General features: G+C 41.7%; 1 protein-coding gene across 3 annotated transcripts in view; it reads right to left on the bottom strand.

Annotated features, from left to right (window-relative positions):
* Positions 1-13,751: 13,751 nt before the first annotated feature.
* DAAM1 (dishevelled associated activator of morphogenesis 1) overlaps positions 13,752-16,658 on the bottom strand; it is a 166,003-nt gene continuing 163,096 nt past the window's right edge. For all 3 annotated transcript variants that reach the window (XM_046009225.1, XM_046009224.1, XM_046009226.1), the window contains one exon: positions 13,752-16,468. In XM_046009225.1, the coding sequence (XP_045865181.1) occupies positions 16,259-16,468 (210 nt within the window). In that variant the 3' untranslated portion in view covers positions 13,752-16,258. The remainder of the gene's footprint in view (positions 16,469-16,658) is intronic.

Below are 16,658 nucleotides of genomic sequence, written 5' to 3'. Positions count from 1 at the left end.
AGAATTCTCACTGCAAGCTGCAGCGAGAGATTATGACTTCTATTTCCAGAAATGAACCCCAAGAGAAAATGAGAGATACTGGCAAAGGCTTATATTGAAGAGTATTAGTCATCAGAGCCTTGTTTATAATACTGATAAATATTTAACAGGTAGGGAACATCTCAAATTCATAAAATTAAAATGTGAGGTAGTCACTAAATATTCTGCTGTCACAAAATACCAGGTTAAAAAGTTCTTTAACCTATTTTTTTTGAAGATGAAAATCTCTCTATAGAATAATTCTAATTTTCTCCCCACAAATCTCTCAATTTCTATCTGCAGAAAAGTTAATTATCTTTACGTCGGGAGCCTCCACGGGCAGAGAAAAGAACAGAAACCCTGAGGACGACATAACCTAAATCTTCAGCAAACTCACATTAATTTATTGCCTTCATCTTCACTCCAGTGGAGATCAGCCAGCTTGAGTGAATAGAAATTCGGCTTCGTGGTCAGGCGGAAGTAGGGAATTTGGAACTGAAACACGTAGGGCAGTGGCTCTCAAGCTTCAGCATGTAGAAGGATCGTCTGGGGAGCGGACTAAAATGCAGATTCCTTGGCTCCACTTCTAGAAATTTCTATGTAAGAGATGGGGCTTAATAACTTCATTTTAGTAATCCCCCAATATAGTTTTGCAGGGGACCAGCAGGTAAGGGCATCTGGGGGAAGGGAGTCGTACAAGCTGGAGAGAGAACCCCAGGGGAGACCTAAGGAAGCAAAGAGCACTGGGAAGCTAGGGGGAAGGGCAAAGAAGGAGGTGTCAAACTTTAATATTGTTCCCGTACTTTCCATATAAACTAGTACTATTTACTGTAACATCAGGACTACTGAACAGTCTGAAAGCCCTTTGTAGGCTAAACATGAGAACATGGCTATCACTTAAACATGATTTCCAGTGGAAAATATGTTTCAAGTTTTAAATGACTAATTCCCATCTGAACTTTTAGGATTCAATTTGTTCCTATACAGGCAACTGTCTGTTATAACTTCCACACCACGGGGTTCCAACTAGAGTTTGGAAAACCACCCCAACCCTGATGTAATAATTTAGAGGTCCTTCAATTTTTCACAATGACTTTGGCTCATTTATCAAAATAGGAAGAAAAAAGATAAACCTCATTTTGAGGCAAAAAGACATATCCACTATCAAATAGGAGATTACATCCAATCTCAACTTAAAAACAACTACAGGGGTGCCTGGGTGGCTCAGTGGGTTAAAGCCTCTGCCTTCAGCTCAGGTCATGATCCCGGGGTCCTGGGATCAAGCCCTGCATGGGGGGGGGTGTCTGCTCAGTGGGGAGCCTGCCTCTCTGCCTACCTGTGATCTGTGTCTGTCAAACAAATAAAAATCTTAAAAAACAAATGACTGCAAATCAGATTTGAGCCTCCTTGTGCTTTACGAAGAGCTGTGGATACCCACTTCTTTGGGGGAGCGATTGCATGAGGAATGAGGGATATAGCTTAAACCTTCTGTTCAACTTCCTTAGATTTAGTTTTGAAACTGGAACGGTCCCTTAACATTCTATACATTTCAAATTCAACAACTCTAAAGATTAAACGCTCGAACAAATCTCTTTCGGCAAGCGAGGAGGAGGAGATAATGAACGGTGCCCCTGCTGAGTATGTACACACACATGCTTTTGCACATTTACAATTTGAGGACGATGATACGCTGTTTAAAAGGAAGTTCAGATGTGAGCTGGAACCAAGTTTGAAAACGTTGTCCGCAGGAGGTGAGTTGGGATGGCGGTGGTTTCCACATCTGTGTCGGTTGGGTACAAACGCGGACAGGATCCAAATAAAGGATCCAAATAAACCAATAAATAAATAGGTTCCTAAAGTGCCATCCTGTCCTCACATTTTAATTCATTTCCAAAAGGAATATAAAGGCCCAAATGAAAAGCCCTAAGAGCTGAGCCAGATGGTCAGTTTGAGCTGCTGAGGACTGAGGGTGTTTGGACTAGATGCGTGATGATTCCAGTTTGAGCGATAAAACCCTTGGTTCAAACAGAGTCCTTTGCTGAAGCAGAAGTAGAAGCCTGGTGCCTTGCTTGCCTGGCCCCTCAGTCCCTTGACCACAATGGATCAGACACTTCCATCTGTCAGGATTCTTCAATTCCAAGCAAGAGACTCTGACTTGGGCCAGTTTTCAGACTGCTGGGAAAGCAAACGAACTAAGGTTCAGAGAAGCCTGGAACCAGGAGAGCTCTGGAGTTGTGGGTAGCTAGAATGAAAGGGCAGCCTCTTCAGGGATTGTCGCTGGAAGCAGACCTCATGCTCCTCAGCTCTGGTTGCCTTGCTTGAGTCACATGTCCATCCCTTGATCTAGAGGCATGGGGACATCTTGGGGTAGGAGAGGATGGTTAGCAGAAGGAGGGGGGAGTTGATCACAGGAAACTAAAACATGTGTCCAGTACGGTCCTTTGAGGTCCCCTCCAACCCCAGGACCCAGGACTCTAGGACTTCTCTTATTATTACTCTTCCCACTTGCTCTTATCACAAGTAAAAATTTCTGTAACTAAGTTTGTGGTGGGTGTTGACTAGACTTATTGTGGTGGTCATTTTGCAATGCACACAAACATTGGATAGTTATATTGTACACCTGAAACTTACATAATATTTTATGTCAACTAGATCTCAATAAATAATGACAAAAAAAAAAAGAAAATGTTTCTTAAAATTAAAAATCCGTACTAAGATAGTGATAAAGCTGGGAAAAAATTTGACCCATCTTTCCCCTACCAAAAAAGAAAAAGAATTTCTACTTGCAACAGCAAACCAAAGTGACTTCAGTGAGTGAGCTGTAGGCTTTGTTCAAATTTTAAATTTTAATCTCAGAAAAGAGCAGCACTAATACAGAAGTGAAAACAAAATGGGGGGATAAGAGCAATGTCTTTTGCAATTGCTTGTTTATTGAATATGTGTTAAGGGCTCGGATTTTTTTGGTCCGATTTTTGTCCGAAATTTCTAGAAGTGGGGCAAATTGTGTGACACTGGGTACATTTCTTAATCTTCCCAGGCCTCAGTTTCCTTATCTGTAAAATGGGAGTCATTGGGTTTTTATTGGATTGTTTTCTGGGAAATGCTTTTTACAGTGCCCTGCCTTCATAAACGGTAGTTATTGTTATCACCCGAAAAGGGGATTTTATCTCAAACATTAATCATGAATATTTATAGTCACGTTTCAATAAGTTCATTTTCATAAATTCATTAAAGCCTGGAGACAGAATGAACAGATAGATATTCTCAGCTTCTTAACAACCAAGCCAGGGGACTAGGAAAGTGAATGGTGGTAACTCCCCGAAGGGGCCGATGTGTATTCTGCGAGCACAAAGACATGTCACAGGGGTTGTGCCGAGGTACACAGCTGGTATTCGCATTTGCCAGCAGCTGGGGCAATGCTGCGGAAAGGGTATTACACATGCTCACTTCAGAGATTTACCCTGCCTTTTCCTGAAACAGTTTCCTGCCTAGTGACTTCCTCATAATGGCACGGAGTCCATATTCCTGTAGGATTGTGATGTCATCAAAATCTGTACATCCTCCGCCCTTCGGCAAAAGGGCAGGGTTGCTATGACTCTTGGTTTCATCATCGTGATGACTCAAGTACAGATGAGTTTCAGGCCAACAGCGTCTCCCGGGAACTATGAAACCCAGGCTTCCGGAAGCAGCTCACTAAAGGATTTTAAAACAAAGAGGTGCTCAAGTCTGCGGAGAGAATTCCACTCACTTAGTTCATCATAAGCACCTTATTAGGAATGGGAAATGGAGAAAGGAACTGCTTCTAAAGCAGATTTACAAATTGTGCTGGTGTGACCGGAGTGATGTCTGAGAGGGAGAGATTCCTGCCCTTCCACTGACGGAACACACTTCCTTCCTCTGGGGGTCGGGAGCTGCAAATGCCAGTTGTTCAGAAAACTCGATGCCAACTCTCCAGAATTCCCCCGTCTTGTTATTTCTAAAACCGATGAACCCAAAGCATTTGTTTACCTTTTGATTCCTCCCCGCGCTGCCCACTGGCGCTCTCAGAAGAGAAGGGCGATTCCGTTCTTCCAGACTCTGCCTGGGGAGACACACGAACACGTGGAGTACTAAGACCGAGTAGAAAGCTGTGTGACACACGCGCTCATTTTTGCGGCTCAGGGGCCTGGCGGGGCTGGACAGCTCTGTGAACCCGGATGCGCCCTTGGCCAAACCCCTTGCTCGGCTGGGGGAGATTTCAATCGGCCAGCTTCTCTCTGCCTGACGAAACAGCGTCCACGTTTGTCACCAGCCGTGTTCGAAGGAACAGGCAACTTGTTGAAGTCATTTCGGATGCAGGAAATCCTGTGTTTACTACCTAGGAAATACTACATAAAGATTGGGATTTTTTTTCCCCTTGTAATGGTCTTTCCAATTGAAATTCAGCAACAGAGCCACTGCTGATAAGAAGAACACTGGTCAGGAAATGACAATACGGTGATAGCCAATTGCACACAATAGGTCTTACTTCTTTGTTTCCAACCTGGTTCTCAAAATTGCTTGATAGAATCACTTCCTTGAGGGAGTCCAGTCACTCACAGGTTCATGTCTCTTGGCTGCTCATGCCTTTCGAGAGGCATTACCATCTCTCTGTAAATGTCTGAAAGGATGGGGGAGGGAAATGCCTGGAAAATACGGACTCATCTGTAAAGATGCTAGGGGATCATGTGTAAGAGGGACAGGAAGATCCTCTAGGGCTCAGTTAACCTACATCATCCAAAGGGACATGAAGTCAGCACCTTTCAAAGTCACCAGCTTAAACAATAATATCTATACTTGTGACTAAAGAGCTTCCTCCAGCCAAAAGGTCACGGAGCTATAAACAAAATCCGATGGGCATTACAGAACGTGATGAAAAGATGAAGTAATATGTTTAAAGGAAAAAGCAATAGGGGTGCCTGGGTGGCTCAGTGGTTAAAGCCTCTGCCTTCGGCTCAGGTCATGATCCCAGGGTCCTGGGATCGAGCCCCGCATCGGGCTCTCTGCTCAGCAGGGAGCCTGCTTCCCCCCCCCCCCCCCGCCCCCACCGCCTGCTACTCTGCCTGTTTGTGATCTCTCTCTCTGTCAAATAAATAAATAAATAAATAAAATCTTAAAAAAAAAAAAGGAAAGGAAAAAAGAAAGTATCTAGCCGTCTCCAAGAGTTGCCAGGCTGAGAGTATTACTCTCCTGTTGGCAAGGCTAGAACAGGCAAGATTCTGCCTTCAATCTAACTTAGCTGTGACATAGTCCTGTACTTGATTTTTTTTCCCCTTTGTTTTATTTTGGTTGTTTTCTCATTTGCAAGTTAAACTTTTAGTTCATTTTTAGTCATTTCTCTTTTTAAGAAATGAAGGCACTCACAAACTTGCCTTTGCGTTTGAGTACGGTTTTTGCTATACTCCGTGGGTAGTGGCTCTATTTTTATATGTAATGATGTTATATTCATAATTTTATAAATAAGACTTGACAGATTTAGCAAACAAAAATATAGGATCCCCAGTTAAATTTTAATTTCAGACAAACAATAAATTTTTTAGTGTATGTCCCAAATATTGTACAGAACGTACTTATACTAAAAAAAAAAAAAAAGGATTATCTGATATTACAAGTTAACTGGGTGTCCTGTATTTTTATCTGGCAACCCTATTATAAATAGATCTCAGATGTCATTTGGGTTCACTGTGACCCAGTATTTTTTGGAAGATGTTCCTCTCAAGTGATTATGATGTTTTTTGCTTAAACCTTTAATGTTAAATTCTTTTCTTTTTGTGTATGTGTAGTTCATTTATGGGAATGTAACCAGAGGTGAGTGGGTCCCAAAGAGGGACAGTTTCACTCCCCAGGATCACATCTGGTCTAGAGATTTTTGGTTCTAACTCAAGGAGGTGTGTTAATGGGTAGAGGACAGGGCTGCTTAATACCCTACAATATACAAAAGACCCTCAAAATAAAGAATTTAATTTAGCATCAAATATAACAGCTACTGTTGAGAAACATTACCATAAACACTTGAAAAGGGGTTTATCATTTCAACTGTATCTTTGTTTAAAATATGTCTATTGATCAGTTTCATCAATTGTATTAGGCACATCATCTCTGTTCGTATATTCAGTCTCTCAGAGAAAGAGTGTGATCCTTCATTGACATCCTCCAGTATGTTAGACCTCGTTCCTGCTGCTGCAAACCTTCAGGAAACACAACAAATTTCTCTGATTTTATGGAGCTTTAATTCTACTGGGTTGGGTGAGACTAGGTGACATATTAAACAAATGATACTCTCTCTCTATACATACATGTATATATATGTATGTATACATACATATATATGCATGTGTGTGTATTATGTATACATACACACACACATATATATATACATATACACATATATATCTTATGAAGAAAATAGATCAGAGAGTAGGAATAGGTGCTGGGAAGGGTATAGGTTGAAGCTGTAAAATGAGCAGCAAGGAAGTCATTACCAAGAAGTGTATGTTGGTTTCCGTAGTGTAGTGGTTATCACGTTTGCCTCACACCCAGAAGTTTATGTTGGAAGAAAGGTGGGGAGGAGGTGACAGAGAAAGTGATGTGATATCTAGGGGAGGAGTGGTTTAGGCAAAGGAAAGAGAAACGCAGCAGCTCTGCTGTAGGTCGCTGCTTGGTATATGATCAAGGAAGAAGAGGAAGCCAGTGCCTCTGGAGCAAAGGGAGGAAGAGGGAAAGTAGCGAGGATGAATGGGGTCAGAGGGGTAATGGTGCTGGCAAGCATCCAAATAATTTAGGGTGTAGGAGGCCATTGTGAGAACGGCCACACTGACCTCTAAGTGAGATAGAAAGCCTCTGGAGAGTTTAAGTAGAGTGATAAGATTTTACATACATTTGGAAAGCATCCCTTCGGCTGTTCGGCTGTCGGTTGAAAACAGACCACAGGGGGATGGGGAGGTGGGGGAAAAGCTGAAGCAAAGAGACCGGTTAGGAGACCATTGCCATAACCCAGAAGGGAGAGGATGGTGCTGTGTCTAGGATGGTGACAGAGGAGACTGGGGGACTGGATGGAATTCGTCAGGCACACGTACGCACTGCTGGTAGAAATACAAAATGGGGCAATCCCTATGAGGGGAATTTGGCAACCTTGAACGAAATCACTTACATGTCTATTCTTTGACCCAACAATCCCACTTCAAGGAATTTAAGCTAGAAATACACCTTCAACAATAACGAATAAAGAAGCACAAGGTTATTCACTGCGACATCATACGTAATTGGGAAATACTGAAGGTCGTTGAATAAGCAGTGTTACCTGCACACAAGAGAGTAAAAAAAAGAATGAGGTTGAAGATCTGTATGAGTTGACAGGGAGGGTGATCCCCAGCAGGTATTAAATGTAAAAGACTCACGTGGCGTGCTATTTTTTGTGCAAAAAAAAAAAAAAAAGGAAAAATAAGTAAACACACACATATGTTTATCATTACAAAAGAAACAAAGGAAAGAAACCAGAAAACACGAAAGTTGGATACCTGCAAGGAAGGGTGGGGATACGGAGTCGGGTAAAAGGCTATAGGAGGGTGACGCTTCTTGGAACATACCTTTTCATACGTTTCTGGCTTTGACAGTGTTAGTAGCCTACATGTTTTATTTACAAGTAAATAAAAATTAAATAAGAAGGAGGAGACAAAACCCAAGTAACACTGAAAGAAAATGGACACAAATAAATCAGAGTGTATTTTAAATGATTACTGTAACCATAACAACCAAAGGCAGAGGGAAAAAAAAGAATGAACCCATCCTTGTAATTTATGAGCACAGTGTTTGGTTCTACATCTTGAGTCTGGAACAGAGAAGGATGTGGGGAGGGGAAGCCGAAGAGGGCAGAGGTAGATTCTGTACTCTCCAGTAGGTTCGTTTTTTTGTCATGCTATGTAAGAGGCAATTTCGAAACAACATTTTGTGCCTCTGGTTGGGATTCTGATAGGACTTATGGTGCATTCCAGCAGATGATGGAAAAACCTCAACATAACAAAAAAGAAACATCAGACACACACAATACACGACAGAGTTCAGAAAAGGGGAGGTGGGCTTGGATTCCCTGTCTTGCGTGCCCTTCCCTCTTCAAAGCCAGCAATCCCAGTACTCCTACCTCTGCTTCTGCCCTCACACCTCCTTCTCTGTCTCTGAGCCTCCCGCCTCCCTCCTTGAAGGACACTTGTTTTGGGCCTGCCTGGCTGATCCAGGATCACGTGTGTCAAAATCCTTACTTACCAAAGAGGACACGTGCAATGTCCTCTTTGCCACGGAAGGGGATGTGTTCACGGGTTCTGGGGATTAGGACATAGGACAGTCAGCCTCCCAGAGGACTATTGATCAAAAAGGTCACTATCACAGCACAGCAAGACCAGAGAGGGTCAGAAGCTGGGAGATATGACAACTACAGCACTACCTGATCTTGAACTAGGTCCTTTTTTGGAGGAAAGGAAAGGCTATCAAGGATATTCGTTTCTCTATCAACTGACAAAATTGGAACTTGGGTCGTTGGTTAGATGAAAGTATCAGTATAAATTCACAAAGTCAGTTAACGTACTGAGGCTTGGTAAGAGCATACTCCCCACTCTTAGGAAAGGCACGCTGGAATACTCAGGAATTTTAAGGGCCATGATGTAAGCAACTTGCTCTCACATGGTTCAGAAAAAGTCATTATGCGTACACAAACACAAACGGAGAACAAGAGAAATGATGAAGTGAAGGGGGCAAAATGTTACCAATAACGAACCTGAGAAAAAGGGCATAAGTTATTCCTTACACATATTAATTTTTGCAATTTTTCCTAAGCTTGAAATTATTTCCAAGTAAAAAGCTTTAAAAAAAAAATCATCAGGGGCGCCTGGGTGGCTCAGTGGGTTAAGCCACTGCCTTCGGCCCAGGTCATGATCTCAGAGTCCTGGGGTCGAGCCCCGCATCGGGCTCTCTGCTTAGCGGGGAGCCTGTTTCTCCCTCTCTCTCTGCCTACTTGTGATCTCTCTGTCAAATAAATAAATATTAAAAAAATAACTTAAAAAAAAATCATCAATCTAACCTGTTACTTAGCCCCAAACTTCTGAGTTTACAGGTTTGAAGGCCTCTAAGGATGGGTGAATTCAATATCTTAGGAGGCAGCCTGACCAACGCTGGTCAATTCAAGGAGTTTGAAAGTTCTCTGCAAGATGAACTCTAGGGGCACTTGGGTGGCTCAGTCAGTTAAGCTTCTGACTTTTTTTTTTTTTTTAGAGATTTTATTTATTTATTTGGCCGACAGAGATCAGAAGTAGGCAGAGAGGCGGGCAGAGAGAGAGAAGAGGAAGCAGGCTTGGAGCCGATGCGGGGCTCAATCCCAGGGGGACCCTGGGATCACGACCTGAGCTGAAGGCAGAGGCTTTAACCCACTGAGCCACCCAGGCGCCCCAAGCTTCTGACTCTTAATCTGAGCTTAAGTCTTGATCCCAGGATTGTGGGTTCAAGCCCCACATTGGGCTCCATGTTGGGCTTGAAGACTACTTTAAAAAAAAAAAAATGAACTCCATTTGCTGGTGACTTTCACCAGTTGGTTGTAGCTCTGCAATCTGGTGTAGACAGACTAAGTCTTCTCATCTTCAGATATGAGGCAAGCTGTCAAATCGCCTTAGTAATGTTTTGCAGGTTTCAAGTTTCTTGTCAGTGACTGCTTCTGAGTCTGTTTCTAAACCTCCTCACGGGGATGCATTTTCTTTTGTCAGAGTTGCTCTTAAAATGCAGCTGTGAGAGCACAGCACTCCAGCTGGGCGCATCCACTCAGTTTGATTTTTCCTTCACACTCATTCTGGGTTACTACAACCTCTGCAGGGAAAAGCCCTGTTAAGGACAGATATTGATTTTCGGACTAAATCAGCGCACGTTAAGTGGTGCTGGGCAGCCCCAGTGGGACTCCTACCGCAATTAACTGGTAAAATAAAAGGAAACCCTCCCGTGAGCTTCTAGGCTGCTGACCTGGAATCTACCCTAAGGCATTGCCCTTACCACCTTCCTTTCCCACACAGCCAGGGCAGAGACCGGCTTCCCTGGCTGGGGCTGGTAAACCGTGCAATTGGGAGAGTGTGTTTAATTTTAGTGAGGGGTTGGCTGCAGCGAAGCCCTAGCTCCCTGGGACTTGGAGACCCAGAGGCGGGAGAACAACATCCTACAGTGCAAGTTTGGGAACTTCCCAAAAAAGGTGTTTGGGAGACTTGCCTAGGGTTATAGCTCACTTCTGATGGCAGCAGACAAACTCTGGAAGTGAGTTCTTAGATTCTGGTGTTGCTCAGAAATCAGCGCAAGGGAAATCGGGAGCCGTCTTCTGAGAGGAGTCCTTTAAGGACTGTACGTAGTTTCAGGATCGGTCAGGCTCACCTTTGCCACATTCTTGTGGGGAAAAGTCCATGATGAGGGTCATCTTTGGCATGTTTTTTGAAAGAAAGTCAATGCTAATTGCCCTTGAAGCATTATTTGCCCAGATCGTGTAAGAGAATCTCCTTTCCTAAGGGCATTAATCCTTTAGCAGGGACCTCACTCTTACCGGTGTGTCTAGCCTACCTTTTAGTGTGAACTCACCAGCTGTAAAAATGTCAGGTCACTAAACAGCTGTTGCTTTTCAGAGTGAACTATCTCACATTCAAGGCAGTAGGAGAGCTGTTTTCTGCAAAAACGCATTTTATGAGAGTTCTTAGTAATGAAGCTTTTATTATGGCGGAGGTTTGAGGGAAGAAAGACAGGGAGAGAAAAAGGACAGGCTCTTCTTGTGAGCCTTCAGATGACAGTCAACTTGCAGAAACTATCTTAAACTGGAAAACCTCAAGGCTTATCATCTGAACTGCCCCAGCGTGAATTAGCTTACTAGTGATTTTCTGACCCCCCACCCTCCACTCCCCTGCTTCTGAAGAGTTAAGGAATGATCCTTTGAGTTAAGCAGATCCTTTGGGTATAAGAGATAATCGGGAGGTTTTGAGATGGGCTAAAGCCGCAAAGGGTCCTGGTCTGAATGCTTCAAGGAAGCATGAGAAGCGAGCCTGTTGGGCTTTACACACAGGGTGATACACACGGATGTGCATGAACTGGGGAAGTCAAAGGGCACAGTAAGTCATCCAGGCGAATTTAGCTAAGGGGGTACATGAGAGGGAGTAAGACAACTTGACTTGATTTGGTTGGAAAGAGTCTTGGTCATCCACATACGGGCTTTTCTCTTTTTAAGCAGCTGGTGGAGACACTTCCTTCTCTCCCCTGTGCCTGTCTTCCTGAGTCACGGCTCAGCATTATGATCACTTCCTCTCTGGGCACCTTTCCCATCCCAGGAAAGTCAGGGAGGTTCCTCAATCTGAGTGGACTCAGGAAGGTTTCTCCACACTGGAGGTGGGGGTAGGGGAATGGGGTGAGGACACTAACAAGAGATGCTCACCATCCCATGGGGGCCTGCAGGTTCCTTTGCCTTAGCTATGTCCGCACATGACCATAATGGGTATAAATGAAATGAGCAATGGTACCGAAGGTCAATACAGAACTGTGTCTTCCTCCTTCCAGTAAAAGAAACTGTAGGCATAGAAGCATAAAAAACAAATAATTTATGTAAATGACATGAGAGAATTTTACTTGGGGACCTCTCTTTTTCCCATGGGGGAAGAAAAAACATACCGAGGCTTTGATAAAAATAAAGATCTCCTTTGTCAAAAACCCCTAGTGTGCGATCCTATGCACATGTCGTTTGTTTGACACCATGGAAACATGGCTGACGGCAGTAGACAAAAGCATGTCAGGGAAAAGACCAAAGGTTAGATCAAGGTTTTCTCCCCAAGACCAGTGAAAAATAATCCTGATTGGTCTTTGCTATGGAAAACATGAAAATCCTTATAAGCAGGAAACTCCTTCCTCCAGGGCTTCCAAACTTTCTCCAAGATAAAGAAAATCATAGATTTTAAATCATCTCTTCATGGTAGACTCACCAGGTTTTTGGACTTCAGTAGAGTTCATATTAATAGGGGCACAGGGATGTAGAGACAAACCAGTATACACACCACTTCAAGAAAATGGGCACCAACCCCAACTTGGTGATGGTCTATAAATGAAAGCCCTAGAACCCTGACTTCAGATGTATACACAGTCCAGTGGTTCTTGAAGCTAGCTAGTGATTTGGAACTGAACGGTATCAAGCAGCCGTTAAAGCTTGGGAGTTCTTATTTTAGGTTTACTACTTGGTAGGAAACAGCTGATGTTATTTTAAAAAAAAAAAAGGAACAAGAAGAAAAATTCAGAAAACTCAGAACTTGATCTTTCGAATAACTGTATCTAAACTAGTTTATTAAAGACTATCCTTTTGCCTCACATAAGCCCATGTTAGATTACAGAAACCCTGGAGGGTTCAAATAGCTTCATCCCTTTAACAGAAGCACATTTTCCCCCAGCAATGATTTTTTTAAGGGAAAACGAAAACGTAAAACGAAACATAATGATCTGAAAGTTTCCTATTTTTCTCTACTTCTATCAATACTCCATGAACAACTGAGTGTCTGGGTGGTTTTATACACAGCTCCACACTCAAATGTACAAATTGTTAACTGTACGTTCAGTTTGTGGGACGGAATGAAAAAACTGTCTACCACGCAGAAGGCTCTCTTCCATCGGAATGCCCTGCGTAAGAGAAAAGTAGTAGTCTTTGGATACCATGCAGTATCCATGGACTAGATGAAATATTAGATGGTTGACAATTTTAAGACTATCATAAGTCCATTCCAAAGATCAGAAGTGCTTAAGTCTGCTATTAACCCCAGGACAATCTGTTTTCAGCTTGACTTCAAACTGGGTTGAGGATGGCCAGGCAGACAAAGCCATGTGGGGCCAAGAAAAAGCCCCAATTTTCAAAGGATATAATACACATCCCTTGCTCTGTATAGGTGACACTTCTCATATTGACCTATATCATAAATTAATTTTAAAAAAGGAAATGCTGGGCGCCTGGGTGGCTCAGTGGGTTAAGCCTCTGCCTTCAGCTCAGGACATGACCAGGGTCCTGGGATTGAGACCTGTGTTGGGCTCTCTGCTCGACGGGGCGACTGCTTCTCCCCCACCCCTCTGCCTACTTGTGATTTCTCTGTCAAATAAATAAATGAAATCTTAAAAAAAAAAAAAAAAAAAAGGGAAATGCTTCTGAGCGCCTGGGTGGCTCAGTTGGTTGAGTGACTGCCTTTGGCTCAGGCCATGATCCTGGAGTCCCAGGATCGATTCCCGCACTGGGCTCCCTGCTCAGCAGGAGTCTGCTTCTCCCTTTGACCCTCCCCCGTCTCATGCTCTCTCTCTCAAATAAATAAAATCTCCCCCCCCCAAAATAAATAAATAAAAAAGGAAATGCTTCAAAAAGAAAAAGATTTTCATTCTCAAGACATTCTTTTCTGTACTGCCAGTTGAACAATTTCACCAGTAGCTATACTGAGAAACTGTAACTCTATGGAGTCATACAAAGAGGTTATAGAAAAGTGACAGAAAGGGGTAGCATACAGTAGTCTGTGAACATATTGAATACTACCAAAGCAGAAAACTACCATTCTAGGTCTGGTACATACAAGCTAGAAAATATGTATGTGTTCTTGACTTAGGAAACAATTGGCAATATTTAAATTTAATAGTACAAAGAAGTTTGATAATGCTGTTTTAGTAACTCATAGAAAGCATATACATACACCCAATGAATTCATCTCTTTATTGCATATTGTTTTTTTAAAAAAATGTACAATCTCATAACACATACAACATTTTTTTTCTTGGTACTATAACAACAGTCTTGCACCTAGAGACTAAGAGGTTCCAACTACTAAGCTAATAAGATACAAGACATATAATTAAGTTTACAAATTATAATGCTTTCTTTTTGGCATTAATTTAAAAAAACAAAGAAAAAACTTTAAAATACACACCCAAGAGAGAAAAGTGGCTACTTACACCAGCACCAATCTAAAAAGTAGATTTTTTTCAACAATGGCACATGGAATTACCTGCACAAAGCTTTTGGGGAAAGAAACCAAAATGGAAATGGTAAAGGAGGCCTACCAGGATGGCCGAATCAAAATGAGGATGATTACAAAGGGCAAGAGGGACACGCTATGGGCTTGCTCCTCTATGACTCTCCATCCACTTGTCCATTCCTTAAACTGTAAAACAAAGCCATTTTCAAAATACAGTTCCAAAATTGAGCCAGACCAGATTTCTCTTACTATAAATAGAAAAGAAGATAGAGGCACTTTTGTTAAGGAATAGACACGTCCATCATCGTCTCCCATTCCTCATCTCCAAGCCTCTGGGAGCAAAGTCTCTGTCTGCACCTGTAACCCGGTGGATTTGCAGACCTTGGTTACTGGGGGCTGGAGAGCACAACCTCTGCTGTGAGTTTATGACCTTATTTGCTAGTCATTCATTTCCATAAAATGGGTACAAAGTCTCTAAGTTTGCAATGAGGGGGGAAAATGTAAAAACCACTGCTCTTGACCACCCTTAGAGCACTATTTCACAGCTTTCAGATAGTGCAGAGACCTTCCCATCTGCACTAAGCATTATAGTTTCTACAAATCATTTTTAAATAGCATGATTCCTGTACAGTGCATATTGGTATTCTATTCACCCCTTTATCCCCATTAGAACATAAGCTCCTTGGGGGCAGGGAGTTTGTCTTGCTTCTCACTGTAGCCCTACTAAGCCTGGCACATAGTAGGTGTTTAATAAATATTTGTTAATTGACTGAAAAACTCAATTTAGTGAGTAAATAATGTTCTAGTGCAACAGGACAAACTATTCTCTCCACAGGAAACCCAACCACAACACGAATGATAGAAAGAAAAGAGAGAATCTTAGCCCCCTCCCCCACTACAAATAAATAAAGCAAAGCCAAAAAAAAAAAAAAAAAGTAACAGTCCTCTTTATATATAATTTAAGGATATTAAGAGTTGGTAGGTTAATGGTAAGCATCTATATTTTATTTTCTAATGTTCATTGTTTTTATTCATTTCTCCCTGAGAGCTTCATCTTTTGGACTGAAATTTTACAGGTAGCTTTACTGACACACAATTTAAAATGACAACATATAAACAACAAACCACTTCAAACATACTTAGAGATAAATAGATCTTGGCATCTCTGTTGGTGTTGTTGACATTTTGTGCATTCACTAAGTGTCCTTTAGTCCAGACCCATACTGACAGAAGATGCAGCTTGTCCTACAAAATAGGAAAAAGGAAAAAAAAAAAAAAAAGGAAAAAAAAAAGGCACCCCATAAAAAATTCTAAATAATTTTTATCCCGTCAGAGAATTCTTCCTTTTAGGTCTTGGGTGGGAAATTTTATTTTTAAAGTTTATATATCTATATTATTAGAATAACAAGCACATTCTGGCAATCTTGTTCTTTAACAAGAGTGTGAATTGCATTTAGATAAATAGTGTTCTTTTCAAAAGCAATGTAAATAAATCTTCCAGAGCGCTTGGCAGAGAACTTGATGAAATTAGGGGAAAAAAATTGATGCCCAAGTTTTAAATATAGAAAAAAAGTCTGACTGACATTCTACATAATTCAGATTGTGTGCAAGATGTTCTCAACGAACATTTACAGACTGCGCCCCCACCCCAATGTCGGAAATTCTAAGCTGGTCCTATCAATTCCTGATGCCATATACCAGAGTCACATGGCCGACTATCAAAAACCATTTTAAATCTCTATTTTTCCAACACTAGCTTTACCAATGAAAATAATTTTGAAGTATACCAAGCTTGGAAACCACAAAATATTTCTCAAGCCTTTTTTTTTTTTTTTTTTTTTTTTTTGCTTTTGTTTTTCCTTTTTATTCTAGGGAATGTCGCTGTCACCTCTTTCAGGAGATAGTATTGTGCTTCTGAACAGCCATGGTGTTCAGGGGAAGAAGATGAGCCATATTCAATACAGATGATACACAAAGGGTTTCTGAGCACATACATTAACATAGATTTTTTTTTTAACCATACATATAGGTCTCCAGACAACACTCAGACTTCTATATACATTTTTTTAATATATATGTACACATACATTTACATACACACACATTCACACATTCACTCACAGATGAGAGAAGAAATTGCCACTGTTTGGATTGCAAGGCAGTGTTATGAAAAGTTCTAGTCACTTCAAAGGGCTGCTAATGAGCTTTCTAAAAAAAGTATCCAAGGAAAATTAGAAATTAAGTTTTGTGACTGGTCTCTCTCGGCTGCTGTCCGTCATCTGGTTGGTAATACGCTTGCGATTCCGTTTCAGCTTAGAAAGGTCTTTGTCAAATACTTCTCCTGAGCGTAGAGCTGAAACCAGGTCATCAAACTCTCCACCCTCTTCACTATTCTCTTTTGCTTTCCTCATTTTACGTTCCCTTTCACGTTGTTCTTTGAGCTGCAAATAGAAAGCAACCTTTTACAGAAGTGTGAAAGTGTTGTTTTGTTTTCAGTGGAGATGAAGTCCTTGAAATACGACCATACTCCAGTCACACCAACCCATGTGCATCCAACAGCTGCTAATGCCCTTGGACCTCACAAGAGAGGGGGACTAGAAGTCTTATTGTAGAAGCAATGAATAATGAAGA

The sequence above is a fragment of the Meles meles genome, chromosome 6 (assembly GCF_922984935.1).
Source record: "Meles meles chromosome 6, mMelMel3.1 paternal haplotype, whole genome shotgun sequence".
In the NCBI taxonomy this organism is placed as follows: domain Eukaryota; kingdom Metazoa; phylum Chordata; class Mammalia; order Carnivora; family Mustelidae; genus Meles; species Meles meles.
This window is presented reverse-complemented; position numbering and strand designations above follow the sequence as displayed.